The sequence below is a fragment of the Pungitius pungitius genome, chromosome 13 (assembly GCF_949316345.1).
Source record: "Pungitius pungitius chromosome 13, fPunPun2.1, whole genome shotgun sequence".
NCBI classification, from domain to species: domain Eukaryota; kingdom Metazoa; phylum Chordata; class Actinopteri; order Perciformes; family Gasterosteidae; genus Pungitius; species Pungitius pungitius.
Genome location: NC_084912.1, coordinates 6,078,102 through 6,098,385, shown reverse-complemented (window position 1 = coordinate 6,098,385; position 20,284 = coordinate 6,078,102). Strand labels below are relative to the sequence as shown.

The following is a 20,284-nucleotide window of genomic DNA, read 5'->3' as shown; positions in this document are numbered from 1 at the left end:
CATGATTTTCATACCACCACACACAGAAACTAATGGTGTTGTAATGGAAGCCAGGAAATCAATCTGAAAGGGTGCTCTTCAAAAATGTCCTGCCCCAAATGTAAAACACATGCAGATCGCAGTTAATGTCTGAAACTCGCCTCGCCACCTGTTTAAAGGTCGTAAGCAAAGCGCGGCCCGACTCGCTCTCCCACACGTCGGCGACTAAGTTCAATCCGTCTCCTTCCCTGAAAGCAAGGCGCCGCTTTCTGCTGAGCCGGCAGTCTGTGGATGCAACGGCGGGGGGGGGTGGGATAGTAAATCCGTGGACTTGGTGGTGGTGCCTCTAAATCCTGAGATAATTTACCCCCGAGCATTGACTGCAGTTGTGTTGGATGCGGTTTGTCGGCTTTGTGGTGTGAGGCCTTCACTCGGGTCGCTGGAGAGCTTAACAGAACCCCAGCAACAGCTCGACGGACGGGGAAGGTGGAATTATCACACCTTTTTAATGTTTTAATCCTTCAGGGGAGCAGTCGAAACAATCAAAGGCCAGCGTGCTTTACTTAAGCTGCTCTTTTATACTTTCACTGAACAATATTTTGTAGGCAGTAAAATGCCTCGAACGCACCCACGTGCATCATAATGCATCGGCCTCTCTGCGTCCTTGTTTTTGTCGGTGCAGACCTTTTGCAAAACACCGACACGTTGAAAACAACTTGTTGTGCTTTTTCTTGCCGTCAACTAAACCGTCCGTGAGATGCTCTCGTTTGTTCAGTTGTACTTTTCCTATTCCCAAATTCTCACGGCTGGGCTGTGATTCAGAGGCAGAGTACGGCGATCCCACTAAGCCGCTCTCTAGGGGCCCCCCATCTGATTAAAGCATTGTAGCATCTCAACCTCTGTGGGGCGTCTTGTATTTTTCTTAACTGCATCCGAAGCGCTTTAGGCTGATGTAAACACAGAGTTTTGCACATTATGAGTTGGGAAAGTAATTGTCTCGCTAAAGAGACTACTACAGGGCACCGTGGCTCATGAATATTGTATTGCATTAGTGAATTGTTGCTGTTGTTGTTTGACAAGTAGGCTTATAATATTCATATTGTTATCATTATTTTATTTTAGCGTGCTACTCGGAAAGTTGTCTTCTAAATATGTTATGTCTCATGTTATTGCTGAATTTGTGACTGTATTTATCCAGAACTGAAACAATTGATCGATTTTGTTCAATCAGAAAAGAACGAATGGTTGCACGAAACAACTTGTGGATTGCAGATTATTATCTTGTCATCGATACTTATTCCAATCTGCAAGAACACACTGACATGCATGGTCAAAAGGACGTATGGATCAGCACACAGGGTGGTGGGGGGGGGGTTGGATGGCGTCGAGGTCCCGCCTCTGTCTGTTCAGGCCGAGGACGCCGCTCATCGCCGCCCTGCGGCCGTCAGGGAACAAGTCACTGAAAACCCAAAATGTTTAAATCTACGAGGCTCTACGTTGATTTCCCCCCCCCCCCCCCCCCCGTGTGCCTATTATTTCCCTCTTGTCCACGTATTCCTCCGAGTGTGTGGTGTGGTGTGGCGTGGTGTCGTGACAGAGGTTTTCCGTGCGTCGTGTTGACATCGGCCCGGAGAGCTGGTAGCAGATGTTCATCGCCTCCTCGCTGTAGATCGGCAACACGTGATGGCCCCCTTTGTGCAGATAACCTTCTCCTCTCACACAGAGGTGGACGGAGACAAGAGGATCAGTCTCTTCTCTCTAATCCAGAGAAGAGACTGATGACACAGTGCCCTCTAGTGAAACGTGTCCGTCTTTGTTTCCAGGTAGCTGCTATGCAGCTGGTCCGTATTCAGAGGGAGGTAGAAGGGGACATGAAATACTATCCAGGTTTTGGAGATGAGAGTCATGTGCTTTTGTTGTGTTTTTGTAATTCATTTCAGTTCTTCTGCTTGGATAATAATTTAAGTGCAGGTTTAATCTTCCTCTGAAATCAGTTGATTAGAAAATGAATCTGTTGTTTTAACTTGACTTTCTCCCTCAGGACTTGGAGAAACCCAGTCCGCCTCAGAAACCGCTCCCCGCGGACCCGCTGGGGAGGAGCTCTCGGCGGGGCCACAGTCTCACGGCGGGGAGGGTCCACATCCCGGGAGCCGGACCCCTCCCCGTGCCCACCCCCACCGTGCCCAGGCCTCCTCCCACCATCCCTTTACCCAACAGGTGTGTGTGTGTGTGTGTGTGCGATGGTTTCTTATGTTTTTGTCTCAGCCTTGTTCACGATTGGAGACACACAGGAGGGGGCGTGGGAGGGGGGGGGGGGGGTTTGAAATGAGAGTGAGACAGGTTTACATGACAGGTGGGGGGGGGGGAGGAGAGGGTGATGTCAGGGAGGTGACGTATTTTCCGAATCAGTTGCGAGCTAGTTGTTCTTCCATTGAAGTCTAAATGAAAAACTCTCATTGTAGCTCTTCAACTCATTTCAAATGCATTCTATTCAATCAAAAGTGTTTCCTTTTCGATCCAACCTCGGTCACCTCTGCGTCGTGCCGCTTGTGCTTCCGTTGCAGACCCGTGCCGATGTTGCCCTACAGGCCGCCCAAGGCTCCAAAGGACTGCTGAGCGAGCAGATTCTCACGCCAACAGACGGAGACTCTGTTCATTTGCACTAACTTCACCGGGCCTCTGCAAAGGCCTCTTGGACAGTCGGGAGTGTGGCAGAGTTTGTGGTGGAAGGTGGCTGACACCACACCGCGGTGCTACGTTTCTAGAAGGTGCTTTGTTGTCCTCACTCAGGTACCAATGAACTATTTATCTATTTATTATTTTACCGCGATTTTGTGCACAGGACACTCATTGAGAGGGACAAGTCAAGAAAAAAAAGAAAAACAAATATTTCTTTTGCATTCTTTGTCGGTTTTTTATACTTTTCCTCCAATGAAATGCCGAAATATATGATGTTTTTATAACCAGTTGTGTTGCTTGGATATTTGAAGAGCCGGCTTGTTTGTTGGGGCCAACGTGAAGACAAAGGAAAATGGAGCACAACTCGTCACGTTATCGGTGTAGCTTGTGGGTGATTTTTTTAAAATATTTTTATGATGAATTCAATACCAAATACACCATTTCTATATTAATGTTGACACGGTGCTTTAAAAAAAAGGTTGATTATAATCTGAATTGTTTTTTTAAATCACATACAGTGAACTGTACTACGTTTTTATCGTGGAATCGATTTGATCAGCTCATTTTACTGCGTGTTACCTTGTGAATTCAGCTTTGGCGCTAAAGTACTTCATAGGAGGAGCGATTTTCGCCCCTTTTTCAGACCGGCTTGTGACACACAGCTCGGGACGCACAACGGACTCCGCATCGTGGCAGACAATCTCCACAGAATGGACAGGCTGATTGTGTTCCAGAAGAATGACATCAACAGCAAATAGCTCAACGTTAACTCTGGTGTTTGTGTGTTTAACGCTCTCGCTCGCCGTGTCCTTCGGGGGGGGTTTCGAGGCCGAGCAGGATGACTTCAGCACTGTGAGCTTTCCAAACCGTCTCCAGCAACGTGTTCAACACCATTTGTTTGCTTTTAGAACGTTCCATTTTGATTTTGTATGGATTTTGATATTCTTGAACTCTTGAGATCATTCCTGCCTTCAGAGCATGGCATTTGCTCCTCGAGTTAGGACACGTCCTAAAATGTGATTTGTTGTTGATTTGCTGTTGTAAAAAGCGCTGTGTGTGTTTTTTTTTTTCATGTTCACTTTGGATGACGCTTTTTGTAGTTGGAAGTATTTTCAAATGCAGCGCGTACCTTGTCGGCGTGGCCGGAGGCTGCAGAGTCGGCGAGGCACTGCGTACCTGCGTTGCTCACAGTGTACAGACGCGATGCTTCTCTTGTTTCGGAGGTGTTCAGAGTAACTGCCCCCCCGCTGGAAAATGTTTGTGTGCTGTTTGTAGCCCTTAAATGTTTATTCCATTTGTAAAAAAAAATATCTTAAATGTGCTGTGTTTAATTACATCCGTGTACCCTGTTTAAACCATTGTAAAGAGTCAATATTGTATGTTATCATTAGATTTTTTCTTCTTTTTTTTCAAAGCACAGTAATATAAGAATTGCTTTGAGGTTGTGCCCCATTTACACCGGGTGATGAAAACATGACTTTGAAGAATCCAAGCCAGGGACGAATGTTTTGGGTTAACATTTTAAACGAGAGATTTTATTGATGAGAGCCAAATAAAAATCCCTTTACAGCTGTTTATAACAAGTTTTAATTGCATTTTCACTTTGATATTCAAAAAACTTCAAAAAGAAAATGGCTTGAGATGAACTTTTCAAAACCACAAGTCGATGTTAAAGAGGCAAACAGCAGTTCATAAGAAAAATATTTCCACCATTCGATGTGCCCAAATAATTGACCTTTTTTGTTGTTGTTTTTCTGGGTGTGCCTAAACATAAAAAACATAGAACCCTTTGACCCTCCTCTCCTCTCAGCAGCAAGCAATAAACACCTCGGGGGTGTGTGTCATTTTCCCCTGTGAAAGTCTTACTTCATTCTTTATATGAAGGCCCGCTCTGCTGCCGGACTTCAGGTGGAACAGAACCGACCATCATGGTTTGTTCACTACTGCCACCTGCCTGAAGACACCGGTCATCACCAAAGCCGAAGCTTTCCTCAATTTTCTGCCTCAAACCGAGCGGTGAAGATGCACTCGAGTCCTAATTAAGGACCAGCTCCATCAACACAAACAAAAGCGTACTCCTTGATGTCCAAAGTGTCAATTAAACAGACACATTAACAAATTAAATGACATTTGTCAATGTCTGTAACTAAAAACAGCCTGATTGTTTCAAAAGCAAACACAATTATTCTTTTCAGTCGGAATAGCATTAAACAACTAACGCAGTCAACTGTTGTACTATTCAGCTTTAAAGGTGTGAGATTCAAAACATTCAAAACATTTCAGTAACACTGATGAGGAAAGTCGAGCAGACATCTGTACTCCACCCCAACGTTGATAAATGAATGCGTTTTACTAGTCAGAACCCAGCTGAGTCTCTCTGTCTCCGCCCTCCCGCCAGTGCGTGCGTGTGTGCGTGTGTGCGTGTGTGTGTGTGTGTGTGTGTGTGTGTGTGTGCGTGTGCCACTTCCACGGGATCAGTGGCCACATGACCCGCGCTGGGCCGGCCTCCCACAGTGCCTTTCATTTGTGCTTCGCTGGCCCGAGGCCGTCTGTCTGGCCCCGCCCTCATTTCCCCTGGATCCGCAGAATGGAAGTTTGAGTTTAGACGGCACGGACTGGCAGCTCGCTTGTGATGGCGCAGGAGATGACCGGTGCGTCCGGAGGGGATTACTCGGAGGGGAAATCCCACCCTGCAGAGACAGAAGCCTCCAGTCCGGGGGACAAAGGCTATGACGGCGTCTTGGAGCTTAGTCGGTTTGATGGACTGCCTCACTCCTCCAGATATTACAAACTGCTCCGAGAAAGGAAGGAGCTGCCCGTGTGGAGAGCAAAGAGCGACTTCATGGACACTTTGGCCAAAGGACGCTTTGTCATCGTCAGCGGCTCGGCCAGAACTGGGAGAAGTTCTCAAGTGAGTGAAAACATTCCACATGTTATTCATGCAAAAGGGAGACATTCAAACCCTGTGGTCATAGTGGGGAAGCACCTGTCATGTAAACCTGTCTCACTCTCATTTCAAACCCCCCCCAGATTCCCCAGTGGTGTGCCGAGTTCTGCCTGTCGGTCCGGTTCCAGCACGGCGTGGTGGTTTGTACCCAGATTCACCCTCAGCAGGCGGTGGATCTCGCCTTGAGGGCGGCCGACGAGATGGACGTCAACATCGGTCACGAGGTCGGGTACGACATCCCTCTGGAGGCGTGTTCCACCCACGACACGGTGCTCAGGTACACCGGGCGCTGAGGTCCACGTCCCGGAGGCGTCCGGCGGTTTCTCTTATCGGGCCGCTTGCTCTCGCCCTTTCAACGGGGTTTCAGTGAAGCGCAGTCGCGCCTTTTCTTACTCACAAAAGAGAAGTGAACAATGGCCCTGGGGGGGGGGGGCTCTTTTCAGCCCCCCTCCTCCTTGTCTGCCCATGTGTCACCCTCAGTCATGTGGGTACCAGTACATTGAGGAGAAAGTATCCACTCCTCAGACTAATTATCAGAGTGAATTACACTAATTGGGGCAAAAGCTGAGGTGCCTTTCATTAAAACGCCGTTCTGGATCTCCTCTCTTCCCACACAGAAGCTTATAAATGAGGAGACCCGGTTATTCATTTCATGCCATCATTGACACGGTTTGCTCCCTCCCTGTGTACCAAGCACCCGTTTCCTCCGCTTAAAGGTACTGCACGGACGTCACGCTCCTGAGGGAGATGATGTCGGACCCTTTGCTCGAGCGCTACGGCGTGGTGGTGGTGGACCAGGCCCACCAGAGGACCGTGGCCACCGACGTGCTCCGGGGTCTGCTGAAGGACATTGCCCTGCAGAGGCCGGGGCTCCGGGTGGTCCTTCTCACGGCTGTGGAACCGGACGCGAAGCAGCTGGCCCACTTCGCCGGCTCGGCGGCCCCCGTGATCCTCCTGGAGAGCCCCGGCGCCGGGGAGGTGGTGCACAGCAGCACGGGCGACGGTTACTTCCTCTCCGCCGTCCGCCTGGTGCTGGAGATCCACCACACGGAAGAGGAAGGGGATGTGGTGGTTTTTCTGGTGACGACGCAGGTATAGATATCATTTTTTTTAAAGCAGCGCTCGCAGTGAGGTAATCACCCGTCTGAGGAGCCTCCTCTTCCGACTTTGATGTTCCTTTTTGGGTTTTAGGAGATAGATCTGGCCCGTGACATCCTGTGTCAGGAGGGGCACAGCTTACCCTCCGATCTGGGCGAGCTGCTGCCCGTCGCCGTGCACCCTGGCCAGCCCGGGAACCTGCCAATCACGGGGGGGGAGGAAGAGGAGGAGGGGACGGGTCTGACCCGCAGAGTGTTCCTCACAGCCAGTCCAAACGAGGACTTCTTCTGGGCCGCCGGCTCGATACGCTTCGTGATTGACGCCGGCCTCGGGAAGAGACTCGTAAGTTAGTCCTTATGGGCCCTCGAGTTAGACGTCAAGTAACAACGAATGTGGAAGTAGGTTGAAGGGTGGAGCATCGTGGTAAAACAATTCTGAACACAATTCTTGTAGAAGTCTGAAATTGAATATTTAACAATCAATTATCATAAATGCCCAAACCCTTAAATGTACACCAGTAAATCAAGATTTGAGAACTTTCATTCTCTGTTTTTACTGTAGATTTGTCTCTCAGAATCAGCTTTATTCGCCACTAATTAATCACATATTTTCAAATTAATTAATCTCGGTTAATGGCGTTACAATGTTTTTCTTGCGTTGATGTTGACGACCCTACTGTTATTTATCGGGTTAATCGGGTGTGGAAGAAGTATTTATGAGACATTTAACTTGAGTAACAGTGATGGCGTTGCAGGTTTATAACCCCAGGATCAGAACGAACTCCGTCACCATTCAGCCAATCAGCTCGAGTCAAGCCACATGTCGCAGCCAGCTGGCAGGTCCAGCAGGTGAGACCTTTCACCAAACACTTTGGATGCGAATCGCTGGCAGCTTAAATTAATAAATATTCTTCCTTCTACTGTAGGCAAGTGCTTTTGTCTGTACCCAGAGGACCGACGGCTTCCCGCGGCGACTCGGCCTCGCGTTGTGGAGTCGGACATCTCTTCCACGGTGCTCTTCTTGAAGAGGATGGAGATCGCCGGCCTGGGCCACTGCGACTTCATCGACAGGCCGGGTGAGGTTTACAAAAAGCAACAAACATGTCATTAATGATGTATCTGTATGTGACGTTTGCAGGGACTAAAAGCGCACGTGTTGTTTCCCATCGTCCTCCGTGGTAATGAGATGGATTCTGCTGTTCGGTCGGTCCGTTCCCTTTTGTTGCAACACAGGAACTTTTTTTTTTTGGGTGTCCGGTGAGCCGTGCTTCAGCTGAACTGACAGCTCCTGTTCTGCCGGCATCCTTTTAGAGCTGACCTGCTTCCATGTGCTTTTGTTCACCCCCCCCCCCCCCCCCCCGGATCTGTTCGCCCCCCACTGACACTAACACACACACACACACACACGCACACACGCAGGGAGACTCCCATTAGTTGATTAGAGCATAGACGCAGCGTTGGTCTGTGGGAGTGAAGATGATAACAGAAAGAAGGTGGATTTAATTCACTCTCTGTGTCATTGTCTCACTGCGATGTTCAGTGAAAAGCATGTTGTTGTTGTTTTTTTGCAACGGCATAATAAAAAATCTGCTTTTTTAACATGACCGTTTTCATTTTGCATAGCGATGCACGGCAGATGTTGATGAGGATTATAAAATCCTAATCTCCTACTTGCCTTTTCACTCATGCTCGCCCACCAGGGTGCCAGTGAACTGCAGGGGATTTTCCCAGGGTATCACCCTTTAGTTCACACATCATGAAAACTAAAAGAAATAATCCTCTGTTAGTCAAAGTACATTTGTATGTAATTAATATTCTGCGAGAGTCAATTCTAGACATTAATACATTCATGTACTGGCTTTCTAAAGGATTTGGTTCCCAGTTTGACAAATATTGAATTTTATCAAATAAAACAACAATGCATAATGTAAAAACCTTTCCAAGCCAGATCCCGAAGGCCTAATGCAGGCTCTGGAGGAGCTGGACTACCTTGCAGCTCTGGATAACGATGGCAACCTCTCTGAGATTGGCATCGTCATGTCCGAGTTCCCCCTGGAGCCCCAGATGGCCAAAACTCTGCTCGCTTCCTGCGAGTTTGACTGCGTTAGCGAGGTGGTCATCGCCGCCGCCATGCTAACGGGTACCTCCGTCCAAACAAACATCTCTCATGTAGCGCGTCGTAAACGGTGGGTTCTAAACACCCCGTTCCCCCGCGGTTTGTTTTCAGCACCGACTTGCTTCACGGTTCCCTCGGCGGAGTGGACCCGGGGCCACATGGACCTCCATCACCCAGAGGGGGACCACTTCACCCTCATCAATATCTACAGGGCCTTCGAGCAGCGGCAGCAGGACCCGCGTGAGTTCACGGAGCGTCGCCTGCACGGAACAACGCAAGCGTTGCAGTGAATGAAGAAAATTCATTTAGCAGAACCCGGAAAATGAAATTCTAAGCGCGTTGTAATGAAAATAACAAATTCTGACATCCTTAAAAAACGTCCCGTTGGTTCCTATAATCGTCTCCTCCTCCTCGTGTCCTCGTCCCCTTTGCACAAAGACTGCGATGTGGACGCGTGGTGTGAGGAGCGGGGCCTGAACCGCGGCGCCCTGCTGGCGGCCGACGCGCTTCGCGCCGAGCTCCTGGACACCCTGAGGAGGATCGAGCTGCCCATCTCGCCGCCCGCCTTCGGCTCGCGGAACAACGCCCGGAACATCAAGAGGGCCCTGCTGGCGGGGTTCTTCATGCAGGTCAGAACACATTGATGGTTATGTCACCAAAAACATGAGACAATTATTATATGAACAGATTAAAACATGTTGTCTTGCCTCAAAGACAGCGATAATGGCTCCTCTTTACAGGTTTACAGGTGAAACTCGAAAAATTAGAATATCGTGCAAAAGTTCATTCATTTCAGTGATTCAACTTAACCGTCTACCAGGACATTTTAGATGCTGACTTTTTTTTTTCTTGGCAGTGTGGGCATTTGAATTTGGGGGTTTTCATAAGCTGTATGCCATAATCATCCAAAATGATATCAAATAAAGGCTTGAAATATCTTACTTTGCTTGTAATGAGTCTCTATAATATATTAGTTTCACCTTTTAAGTTGAATTACTGAAATAAATGAACTTTTGAACAATATTCTAATTCTTTGAGTTTTACCTGTTTATCTGTTCATTAAATTACATGTTTTAACTTTAGCTCAATTCTTGCCCTTAAATCCTCACTTCCTCTTTTCTCCACCACTGTTGTCAGTATTTCAGCTGTTAAAAAGGTTTCTTCGAAGAAATCAATCTTTTTTTCTTTTTTTTTATTCAATGTGCTATCCAGGCCCTTAAGTGGCTCCAGTCACTTTGGTGAGAACCCGTCCCCCTGTGCCTGACTGACTGTGACTCCCCCCCTCAGGTGGCGCGGGACGTGGATGGATCAGGCCACTACTTCATCCTGACCCACAAGCACGTGGCACAGATCCACCCGCTGTCCGTCTACGGGGCCCGGAGCCCCGAGGCGGGCCTGCCCGAGTGGGTACTGTTCCACGAGCACTCCTTCTCCGAGGAGAACTGCCTGCGCACCGCCACCCGCATCACGCCGGAGGAGTGAGTGTCAGCCATCACACGGTCTTCTCGTTGCTCTAATAGAAACCCAGTGGCCCAACCCTCCCCCCCTCCCCCCCTCGCACCTTCAACGTTCAAAGGAGCTTAGAGCTGATCCCCCCCGATCAGCTCTAAGCGACTCATTCTTGTTCCCTTTGGGTTCCTGATGTGAGGGCCCCCCCCCCGGGGTGAACAGAGACGAGTACACGTAGGTTGTGCAGGGAGGTATCCTAATCCCGCTCTCACGTATTCAGCCGGTTGGGAGGGATTATGGAACCGCACACATCCCCGGGGATGAAGAGCTGCAGCTTAATGGAAGGGGGGGGTGGGGGGGGGAGCCTTTTGTCGTGCTCCGTGAGGTTCCACACCGCGTCGATCCGTTCGCTGGCGTTCCAAATAGCGGATGCATTAAGTGATGGAAGTGCTTCCTCTGAAAGAAGGAAGAAAAATGAGTCTTTCCGAACCGATCCAAATTGAAAAAAAAAAAAAAGAAAAGATTAGTTTAGTTTCAACACAAAAATATTTTTGACTGTCCTTCCTAAAGTCAAACAACAATGTCCTCTCCTCCCCTCCTAGGTTCATTCGGATGGCACCACAGTATTTTTTCTACAATCTCCCGCCTAGTGAGAGCAAAGACATCCTGCAAAACATTTTGAACCACGGAGCTTCTCGGTACCAAAAGGAGAAACCGCCGACCTCAGCAGACAAACCCCCCGAGGAGGAGCAGACTTCTGACCGCTGTGTCCTCCAATGAATACTGGAACCCTCTGCTCCCAGTGACTGTGATGAAATAACCCGTCGGACGTTTTGCTCTATGTTGAACGGAAGCACAATTTTCATTAGTATGTTTGGTCATATATTTTAATTTCCTCCATATGTCACAATACCACATTGTTTAATAGTTTCACAAAATGCATTAATATATTTAATTAAAAAACAAGAATTGCTCTTTTGATCTTGGTTTTCAGTGCCTGATTAATTATATGTATTGATCCACCTATTTAACATCTGATTACTAAGCGTGCAAGAGGACTGACCATGGGTCCAAAACGTGCCCCGAGTAGATCGGAGTCTGGTTTCTGCTGTAGAAACATGGCGCACTTGTGAATATTCGGTCCCATTTATGCCAATTTGTCCCTCTGAAGGCGACACACTGTTGCTGGTCGGATCCTTTCTCATGAGTTTAAAAATGTCAAATTGTGTTCTACTCAAGCAATGGTTATTCTCCAGGTCCCCCACGTTACCTTCACCCACAGCCTTGAGGGTCCAGCATGATTAATGAGGTGCAGGGAGGGTTTGGGCCCACCTGCAGCTCCATCTGGTGTGGATCCGGTTCACCACACCGTTAGTGAACCAGTGACCTAATTCACTGACATTGCATTGAAAACATTGTGTCCCATCTGTAGCGAATCGAGCTGAACGGTGAGGCAAGAACCAAGGCCCGACCCACTTTGACAAACCAATGCGCAATCTAGAGATAATTAAGTAGATGCTTTAACTGACCGAGATGTGTGTATCATAACGTGTGTTATCCAAAGATAGGATTTACTTAAACTAAAAGATAGTCAGCTATGTGTCATAGTTGCTCTACAATATCATGGGTGTGACTGTACATTCAATTTAAAAACTTTATTTTCACGTCGCAGCAAACCATGCAGATATAAACTTATATTTATACATACAGCCGCTGAGTTTGCATTAAATGTTGCCGAACAATTGCACACGGTTGTTTTGGGAAATCTCGATCACACTTCTTTCTTTTTTTTTCACAGCATTACTGGTATTATTGAATATCAAAAACACCAATTATATTCATACGGATCATTTTTGTGAGCATGTGCTGAATGATTGATCTGTTTTTAAGCCCCTGTGTAACAAAACATCATTAAAACGGTATGTTTTAGCTTTGTAGAAAAATGAGGCAATCCGAGGTACAGCCAACAACAGATTTTAGACATCACCAATAACTGCTTAGGCAAGCAAAATAGAAAATGAAATAATATCTTCTGAATTTACAGTTCTTCACATAAAATGTACAATTAATATCTGTGATGCAAATGTTAGAAAACTATTAGCTGGTTTTAAAAGGCGCAGAAGGTGAAATTAGCTTTTGAACTGTTGCCTGAGCACGTGCCTGTTCATAAAACTTTCTACAAATCACCGCTCTCCGTCACAGGAGGGAGTTAAGGTGTTGAGCGTCTTCCTTGCTGTGGTCCATGACATCGTCATGAATGCGTGTCGTCACTTCCTGTTTGTGGGGTCAGCTGCTGCAGGAGCTCTATGTGGAGCTCCACGCGGCTCAGGAGAGGCGCGTTCTTCTCAGCCCGCAGCAGCTTGGAATACACGTTCTTGTAGGTTTTCAACCACTCCTCGTCCTTATTGCTGTAGTAAACACAAACAAGCTGGTCAGGGGAGGTTTAAAAAAACAAACAAGATATTGCGCTCACCTGTTCTTGCTCACCTTGGTTTCCGTTTCATCGTCGTCATCAGCTTGATCAGCTGCAGCAGCAGGAAGGAGAAACTCTGCTCAAACACCCCAATTAGCTTCATCACCTCCGCGAGGTTCAGTCCGGAGGTGGAGCCGCCGGCCACGTCGGGGGATTGTGCCGCCTCGGCTGCGTCTGGTTTGACCAACTACCGGCCCGAGAAATTAAAAAAAACGGAAAAGTTGATCCGTGACCCGGAAGAAGCTTAACATGAACATGAAAACCGCTCCTCTGAAACGCACCTCCATCTGCTCCTCCAGCAGCTCTTTGTGAATCCGCTGGAAAGCACAGCGAGTTTCTGCCATGATCTCCACCGCCCCAGTCAGGCTCTTCAGCTTGGCCGCACTGCTGGTCTGACCTACGGCAAAACACCGGGAGAGCGGCCTCAGATGGAAAAGAAGACTCTTCTCTCGGCAAAGGTCGGGCGCGACAACAGGCGGCGGCCACTCACCCGCCATGGTGAACTCGGCGAAGGCCACCCTCTCCAGGAGCGTGCGCAGCAGCTCGCAGGGTGCGTCTTTGAGGCTCACGAACAGACACACCGCCTTGCCGTAGTGAAGCTCTGCCAGGCTGCGGTGCTGCTTCCTCAAGTGCTCGTCCCCCACCTGTCACACAAATCGGAGCAGGAAACGCAGGCAGGCATTATTTTACGTGTGTGTGAGTGTGACACCCCAACAAGTAGCGGCAGCGTCCCGCCGCCGGTTGGCCGTGGTTTGGCACCTGGTTGCGGTAGCAGCTGTGGTACATGGAGGCCAGGCGGTGGTGGATGGTGGCAGCTCTGTACTGGTACAGCGGCTGGCGAGCCGACTCCGTCTGCAGGTCGCAGTACTTCAGGGATTTCATCATCGCTTCAGTCACCTCCCGCTCAATCTGGGAAAAGCAACAGGGCGGGATGACTGATCTGGCCATACCTGTGCACAACAACTGGTAACGGTTGACTTTTTGCTGCAACAATGGGATTTTTACAGGGTATAAAACAAATAGTCCTTTCTGTAGCAAAGATACGTTTGGATCAAAGCCATTTTGATTCATTTATAATATTAGTGAAACAAACTCACCTGCTCCTGGGCCTTCCGGGACAGCGGGGCGTAGTCCTGCAGAAGTGTAGCTAGAGTGAAATAGGTGGTGGACAGCTCCCAGTTCACACTGTCCCACACCGCTGGGTGGTTCCCTCGGCTCGCCAGGGACTTCAAAGCTCTCGAGTAGTAGTCTATGGCCTGGGGTGAATAAAGACGTAATAAGAGGCATGCTAGAGAAGGGTTGAGGTGTTGAGGGATATAGGATAAGTTGCAAATAATATTCTAAAAAAGCATGTCAAAAGACGCGAAGGGTTTGAAATTGCACCTTGTTGTAGTAGAGGGCCTCTTCAGGCGAGAACTCCCCCCGGCTCTGGTCAGCAGACACGGCACAGTGGGCCTGAGCACAGATTCTCATCAGCCTGCCGGTGTTACACAGCAGCAAGGCTGTGTTGGTGCTGTCCTCAATGGCTTCAAAGTCCTTTATGCCTTTCTCAAAGAAGGAAAAACTCTTTTTCCACATCTCCTGCTCTGCTACGGACACAGACGTCTTCACTAGAAGGTGGAGAGGCGAAGGCAAGTTGGAAACAGGGTCTTTACATTTTAAAAAGGAATAACAAACTGTTTTCTATTGATGGAACATACCTTCTTTCTCGGTTTGCATGGCCGCGGCCTGGTTCATATGGTAGACTCCCATCTCATTGCGGATGTTTCCCAGCCTTTTGAGCACCTGAGCCAGCTGATCGCTGGCGTGATCTTTCAAAGCCTCGGAGATGACCAGTTCATAGGCTGCCTCGTAGCACTTACTGCTAACAAACAGCTGGTACTCCGGGTCCATGGCCAGGTCTGTCGCCATATTGAAGGCTAACGGAAATTGACCAAAGGCATTATTGAATAATCAATGAACAGAACAACGTGATACAACAATCAATGTTTTTCGAGGGTGAAACAAGCAGCGAAATATTTATGTGAATGGTGTTGGAACTGAAAAGTATAAGAAGAAACTTGTCACAATAAGGACTTTTAGTTTTTGCTAACACTCTTCATTTCAATGCATCAAGCAAGTAAACGTTGCCGTTTGTGTGCTTTGCTAGTTGTCCATCTTCTGAGTGACTAACCCTGGCAGCTGCTCTCTCGCTGCAGGCTATGCAGGATCTCCTGGTCCTCTTTGGTCTGGTAGCTGTACTCCTCCAGGTACGCTGCCCTGTTGTTGGCATTCTGGGCCAGCATCAGCTGGATGTCCCCACACAGAGACAGGCACTGGCTGTGAAACTGCAGCACGTGGGGGTTTAGTGTTCCACTCACTGAACAATAGGCATCTGGAGGAAGCGGTGGGAAAAAGGGAAAGGGAGAAAAGAAAACGCATTACGTTGTTTGGAAAATATTAAAATAGTATAATACTACTATAACGGTGCATTACAGAATTAAAGGAACCCACCGTAACACTGCAGCGACAGCTTGATGTAGCGCAGGGCTCGCCCGTACTTGAGCAAGTTGGTGGCGGCGTCAGACAGGACGTAGTAGGCCTTGGACGCTTTGAGGAAGAGCTGCAGCTTCATGCGATGCTGCCACGAGCAGGGGATCATCCCGGAGCGCGTCGGGTGCTTCTGATCCACCTGCAAGGGCCTCGCTGGTGACACAAACACACAGGTCAGAATACCAGGAGGCAGACACACAAAGAGTCGTTTTCATTATGTGGTTTACATCAAGACTGACCCCTTTCCAGAAGAGAGATGCCTTGCTCAGCAGCGCAGGCTCCGGTTGCACTTTTGTCCTCGTATTTTAGAGGAATGGGGGTGTTGGGGTCCGCGGCTGGGAGATCACTCTCCTTGATGGTGCCATCCACTGCCTTCAGCCCCTGTGTAGCGTGTCAACAGTCATGAGCGCTGACACCTCACATCATCAGCGTTGTGTGGACCCGAGACGTAAAAAAATCATGCAGAGACTCGCCTTCAGCACGTAGCTCAGGACGTGTCTGCATCGCTCCTCCTTGTCTTGAGAGACCGGGAAGACGCCGCTCGGCTGCAGGGATCGAAAAAGGGAAGGTTATGTTTTGGTGTTCCCATTCAGCAGCATATTGATCTGCATACTCCACACCGTGCCCTCAGGTCTGCGCAAAAGGAGAGCGTTCGGTGGGGGCACTCACTCTGATCTGATGAGTGGATTTGTATTTCTCCGGGACCGACAGCTCCCAGACGGAGCGGATCACGGCCACAGCTTTACTATCATCTTGTGGGCTGGAGGAGCTGTAGGAGCAGTTCTCATCACTGTCCTCTGTCAGCTCCTCCTCCTCCCCGTCTTCGTCGCTGTAGCTGTCCTCTGATCCGCCGGCCCGAAGCGACTCCCCTCCGTCTCCATCCGGAGGCTCGTCGAGCTGGAACAGCTCTGACAGCATGTAGTGGGCGGAGGCCATGATCTATACAGGCGAGCGATGAAGAGTTTAATCAAATCTAAATGAGAGTCAAGTGGTTTCACTTTTTCACTTTCCTGATGACTGACCGCAGATTTGAAAACACTGATCTTCCCGATTCAGGTTGTATGATCAGTAATTTGGTTTCTCTGTGCGACTTTTCCACCCATCTACTGTTTAACCCATCTTTTATATTCAGGGTCCACGCCTAAAATCCTCCCTTACCTGGGGGTGCCTCTCCTCATCCAGCAGTTTGACGCAGTTTAGGAGCAGCGTTCGGATTGTGCCGTAGTGCTTCCTGTTTTGCCTCGCCTTCAGCATCAAGTTGCTGGCGACTCTGCAGCCAAAGGAAGGAAAGTAGATCTCCTTACAGTTTGCACATTTTCAGTGTTAATTACAAAAGAAATCTGTCAAAACAACTTTAAAATAGTCAATTCAATCTTGCAGTATTTTAAGAGTTTTGGTCTGCCTAACCAAATATTAAAAATCATAAAAAAACATAATCCTGGTAAAATATTAAATGTCAAAAGGTATTTTTATTTATTTATATATGATTGTCATCCATTTAATTCTTGCTCCTAAAATGTGTTGACCGTGCTCCTACCCAGAGTCCCTCCTGAGACTTACCTGTATAGTAACACTGCGACAGGAAGAGTGAAGGGATTCTGACACTTCTCCTCTTCCGCCTCTTCACACAGAGTAGTAAGATCATAAAGCTTCACAATGTCACTCCCACTAGCTGTGGATTCAAGAAATAACATTAGAAAATGTGGAGAGAGGTAGAGAGCTAAGACTTCCTGTTCACTTATGTCCCACCTTTGAAGAGCCAGTAGGTGTGACCCTCTTTGGTGCAGTTGGACTTGAGGAAAGAGAGGATATTTTGGGCAATGTCTTTTACCACCCGTGTGGAGAAGTTGGAATTCTCCAGATGAGGGATTTCCTCTGTTTTGATCATCTCATATTTCTGCAGGAAAAAATAAAAGGTGTTTTATTCAGTTATTTAAACAATTTACCCCATAAAATATAAAGGAATACTATAAAAGCTGTATTCTGCTTCCACTTGAAGCTTAACTATGTTAATCAACAAACCAATACTACTAAAAATACATTTTTACCTGAACAATGCCATTGACGTGAAAGCACATGACAAGCTCTGGGACATTACACATTAGATTGTCGAGCCAGTAGTCAATACCGGTCAGGATGTTGATGGGTTTATTGTTGTCCCTGAAAAACACAGTTAGAAGGTTAAAGGCTAGATTAAATTATGTAGTGGCACCCACATTCATGAAATAATGTCATGACAAATCTCATTTATTGTTCACCTTCTAGGGCCGAATAAACTGAGCATAGGTTGATTTGCTTAAATCTTGCTAATGTGAGATCTCAACGTTGATGCAGTTATTAGCACATGAGTGCATTTCCGATCATGGAGGCAAATGGTTTAAACTTCCCACCTGAGTCTCAGGCTGACGGCAGGATAGCGACCGCCTCCAAAAATGGGCATGTTGGAGCCAACCAACATGTGGATATCTTCAAACGTCCACATTATGTTCCGGACAAAGTCGTTTCTTAGACCCTGCCAAAAGGGATGTCAAAGTGTGCGCAGACTTTAGCCGTGAGCCACCAACTATGGAGGCAAAGCATCGAGGCGGGGTTAGAAGAAGGTGGCGTTACCTGGCTGTTCTCCCCTTCGTCGAAGAGCATCGGGAGGTTCTGCTCTTTGGGGACAGAGGTCACCTGGCCCAGAGCAAACTGGCTGTCCACGGAAACGCTGCCCTGCACATGAAATACCGGGAAGCTTAGCATTTACACAAGAGCCATTCTACTCCAAACACACTCACTTTCTAAAGCATTTACTCTTCACTATTTACTCTCACTCTACACACTCTTTATGAAGAAGATAACACGTTCTAAAGCAACACTGCCTCGTTGAGGACAATCCGTCAAGGCTCCGTACCGGCTTGGGAGCGTCTGATTCTTCAATATCGGACGCGGCGCTGGTGAAGGCTGTGGGCCACGAAGCACTGTACTCCTCCGCCTCGTTCTCCTCCTCGGGTTCATTGCGGTTGTCCGCCACAGGCGCCGCCGCCCCATCGCCATTTATACTTTAAACACAGCAGTTGTTATCGGATCGGACGGGGAAATATGAGCCTTAAAATGAAGTGTAGCTTAAATACACTTAAATTAACTCCCTAATTGTTTATAAACACCAAGTACTCACCTGTAGTAGAGGAACTTTGACAGAATGGCTTTCTGATACCAGTGCTCTTTGCTCTTCTTCTTCCTCTGCCACTTCTGATCTATTAGTCGCTGGTAGAACTCTTTTAGCCACGTCCAATCTCCCGTCTGCGACGCACGCACACGCACACACACACACACACACACAACGGGGGCTTAAACACAATGCTTAACAAAAATTGTCACAAGGAACAAGCCCGGGGTCCCTGCTGTACCTGAGAGGATCTCATGAAGAGCTCTTGAATGTCCAGCTCATCCAAAAGCAACGTCCTCCCCACGCGGTGAACAGCCATACTGACGTGGGATTTGCTGTAGGGAATCTTCAAAAGCTTCTTGATGTTCTGAATGTGACAGAAGACAACGTTACCCCGCCTCCCCGAGCACACCTTCACGCTTCAAGTCCGAACTTTGAAAGAGCTCCACAGACCTCCGAGTCCGACACCACGTCGACGTCGTCTCCGATGCAGTCGATGAACTCGTAAGCCATTCCGAAGCTGCAAAAGAAGAAAGTGGAGCTTTATTCCCCCCCCCCCTTTGCATTGCTGTCTAAAGCTCGACATGCACGCTTTCTGATCTGATATGGGCAAGGACACCACCGGTTGAAGAAACAATGCTTAACGACTATACAGAGACCAGCAGGGTTGCACACCGGACTGGGACAACACCTAGCAGACTTCTACCTGGAAAAGGGCTTGCTCTTGCTGCTGGAGCCTAACACGGTGGTGCCAGCGGTGCCCAGCTGCGGGTTTTCTCGGAGCCAGTTGGCGGGGGGCAGCTTCAGGTCGGTCTTCTCCTGCAGCAGGGCGTAGCTGGTAGGAGGTGGGGCGGCGGAGTACTTGACCACGGCTCGGCTCTTTATCTCGCTGCCCGCGCACGCCGAGTCCTTCGGGGGGGGGGGGGGGGGGGGTTGGGGGGGGGGGATTAGGGGGGGGGTGGTGGAGAAAAAGAAAAAAGTAAGCGCTGGGTTACTGGTTGGCAGAGGTTGGAGAAGCAGACGTACTCACGTGTTTGCTGCTCTCTCCTGCGCAGGTGGGACCACCGCCGCTTTCTTCCACATTGTCCCGGACGGTCCGCGGATCCCTGTCCTCGGCTGACGAGCTCATACTCGGGGACCTAGCAGAAAAAGAACCACTGGCTGTTTTTTTGTTGTTGTTTTTTTTAACAACCGGGTAACTTACCCATGACTCGTGACGGTCGACGCGTGGGCACAACGCGCAGAGATAACGTCAATTGTCTCGGGAAATGTTGCCACTAGTTGGATAGCATGCCAGGCCAACTCCTCGGAGGAGGAGGACCGCGGACTCACACACTGCGGTTCTTACATTTACGAAGCAACACACTCACGCGAGACGCCGCTGTTGGTTTGCTGACCTGCAGTGATGTTTAGGCTTTTGGTCGCAGGGAGTAAAGACTGACGCTCCTTCTCCATCCGTCACCTGTCTGTTGTTGTTTGGGCACACGTTATTAGCGGAAGTAACAACTTCCGGTGTCGTAGTAAGACAAACTCCAAAACTCATACTCATTCCTTGTTTTGGCAATCAGAACTACTCCAAATTTTAGGTAAAAAATAAACAATTTGTAACAGTTGAACTTTACTATGTATCCTGGGAATATTTCAATAACTTCGATTTCTTTAGAAAAATGTGTGAACCGGAAGTAGTTCTAGAGCCGCTGAAGGAACTTTTCTAGAAACATGGAGCACCTTCCATTCGGTTACGTCGTATTTTATTCTGAAATGTACTCAAATAAAGTGTCAACCGTACCTAATTATGTCAAAGCATCATATTATTTCAAAGTACATTATAATACACTATTCTATATATATATCCAGTGGTGGA

General features: G+C 48.3%; 3 protein-coding genes across 3 annotated transcripts in view; 2 read left to right on the top strand and 1 right to left on the bottom strand.

The window, feature by feature from the left end:
- The window catches only part of adam12b (ADAM metallopeptidase domain 12b), a 57,840-nt gene extending 53,241 nt beyond the window's left edge, over nucleotides 1–4,599 (top strand). Inside the window, exons 22-23 of the mRNA XM_037466081.2 lie at nucleotides 2,021–2,196; nucleotides 2,544–4,599. Of these exons, the coding sequence (XP_037321978.2) occupies nucleotides 2,021–2,196; nucleotides 2,544–2,595 (228 nt within the window). The 3' untranslated portion in view covers nucleotides 2,596–4,599. The remainder of the gene's footprint in view (nucleotides 1–2,020; nucleotides 2,197–2,543) is intronic.
- A 677-nt stretch (nucleotides 4,600–5,276) lies between these two features.
- Nucleotides 5,277–11,728, top strand: dhx32b (DEAH (Asp-Glu-Ala-His) box polypeptide 32b). The gene is made up of 11 exons (XM_037466073.2): nucleotides 5,277–5,569; nucleotides 5,689–5,882; nucleotides 6,322–6,697; nucleotides 6,797–7,045; nucleotides 7,458–7,551; nucleotides 7,629–7,778; nucleotides 8,651–8,842; nucleotides 8,930–9,058; nucleotides 9,257–9,447; nucleotides 10,106–10,296; nucleotides 10,870–11,728. The coding sequence occupies exons 1-11, from the start codon at nucleotides 5,291–5,293 to the stop codon at nucleotides 11,045–11,047; spliced, it is 2,223 nt and encodes a 740-aa protein (XP_037321970.2). The 5' UTR covers nucleotides 5,277–5,290; the 3' UTR covers nucleotides 11,048–11,728.
- A 183-nt stretch (nucleotides 11,729–11,911) lies between these two features.
- edrf1 (erythroid differentiation regulatory factor 1) lies at nucleotides 11,912–19,904 on the bottom strand. Its single transcript, XM_062566585.1, has 26 exons — nucleotides 19,818–19,904; nucleotides 19,451–19,559; nucleotides 19,127–19,329; nucleotides 18,874–18,940; nucleotides 18,662–18,787; nucleotides 18,430–18,554; nucleotides 18,166–18,313; nucleotides 17,883–17,984; nucleotides 17,663–17,784; nucleotides 17,321–17,432; nucleotides 17,022–17,169; nucleotides 16,833–16,944; nucleotides 16,431–16,542; nucleotides 15,942–16,211; nucleotides 15,746–15,817; nucleotides 15,512–15,653; nucleotides 15,234–15,425; nucleotides 14,914–15,114; nucleotides 14,441–14,659; nucleotides 14,124–14,350; nucleotides 13,838–13,996; nucleotides 13,500–13,649; nucleotides 13,231–13,384; nucleotides 13,022–13,137; nucleotides 12,755–12,927; nucleotides 11,912–12,675 (listed from the first exon to the last, which is right to left on the bottom strand). Exons 2-26 carry the CDS (start codon nucleotides 19,547–19,549, stop codon nucleotides 12,519–12,521), a joined length of 3,708 nt encoding a protein of 1,235 aa, XP_062422569.1. The 5' UTR covers nucleotides 19,550–19,559; nucleotides 19,818–19,904; the 3' UTR covers nucleotides 11,912–12,518.
- Between the last annotated feature and the right edge of the window lie 380 nt (nucleotides 19,905–20,284).

Coding starts and splice junctions, on each gene's coding strand:
- dhx32b (XM_037466073.2), top strand. CDS start 5,291: ATGGCGCAGGAGATGACCGGTGCGTCCGGAGGGGATTACTCGGAGGGG. Junction 7,046..7,457: donor CCGGCCTCGGGAAGAGACTC/GTAAGTTAGTCC, acceptor ATGGCGTTGCAG/GTTTATAACCCCAGGATCAG. Junction 9,448..10,105: donor TGGCGGGGTTCTTCATGCAG/GTCAGAACACAT, acceptor TCCCCCCCTCAG/GTGGCGCGGGACGTGGATGG.
- edrf1 (XM_062566585.1), bottom strand. CDS start 19,549: ATGAGCTCGTCAGCCGAGGACAGGGATCCGCGGACCGTCCGGGACAAT. Junction 18,314..18,429: donor TCAAAGTTCCTCTACTACAG/GTGAGTACTTGG, acceptor CTGTGTTTAAAG/TATAAATGGCGATGGGGCGG. Junction 13,997..14,123: donor AGGCCCTCTACTACAACAAG/GTGCAATTTCAA, acceptor TATTCACCCCAG/GCCATAGACTACTACTCGAG.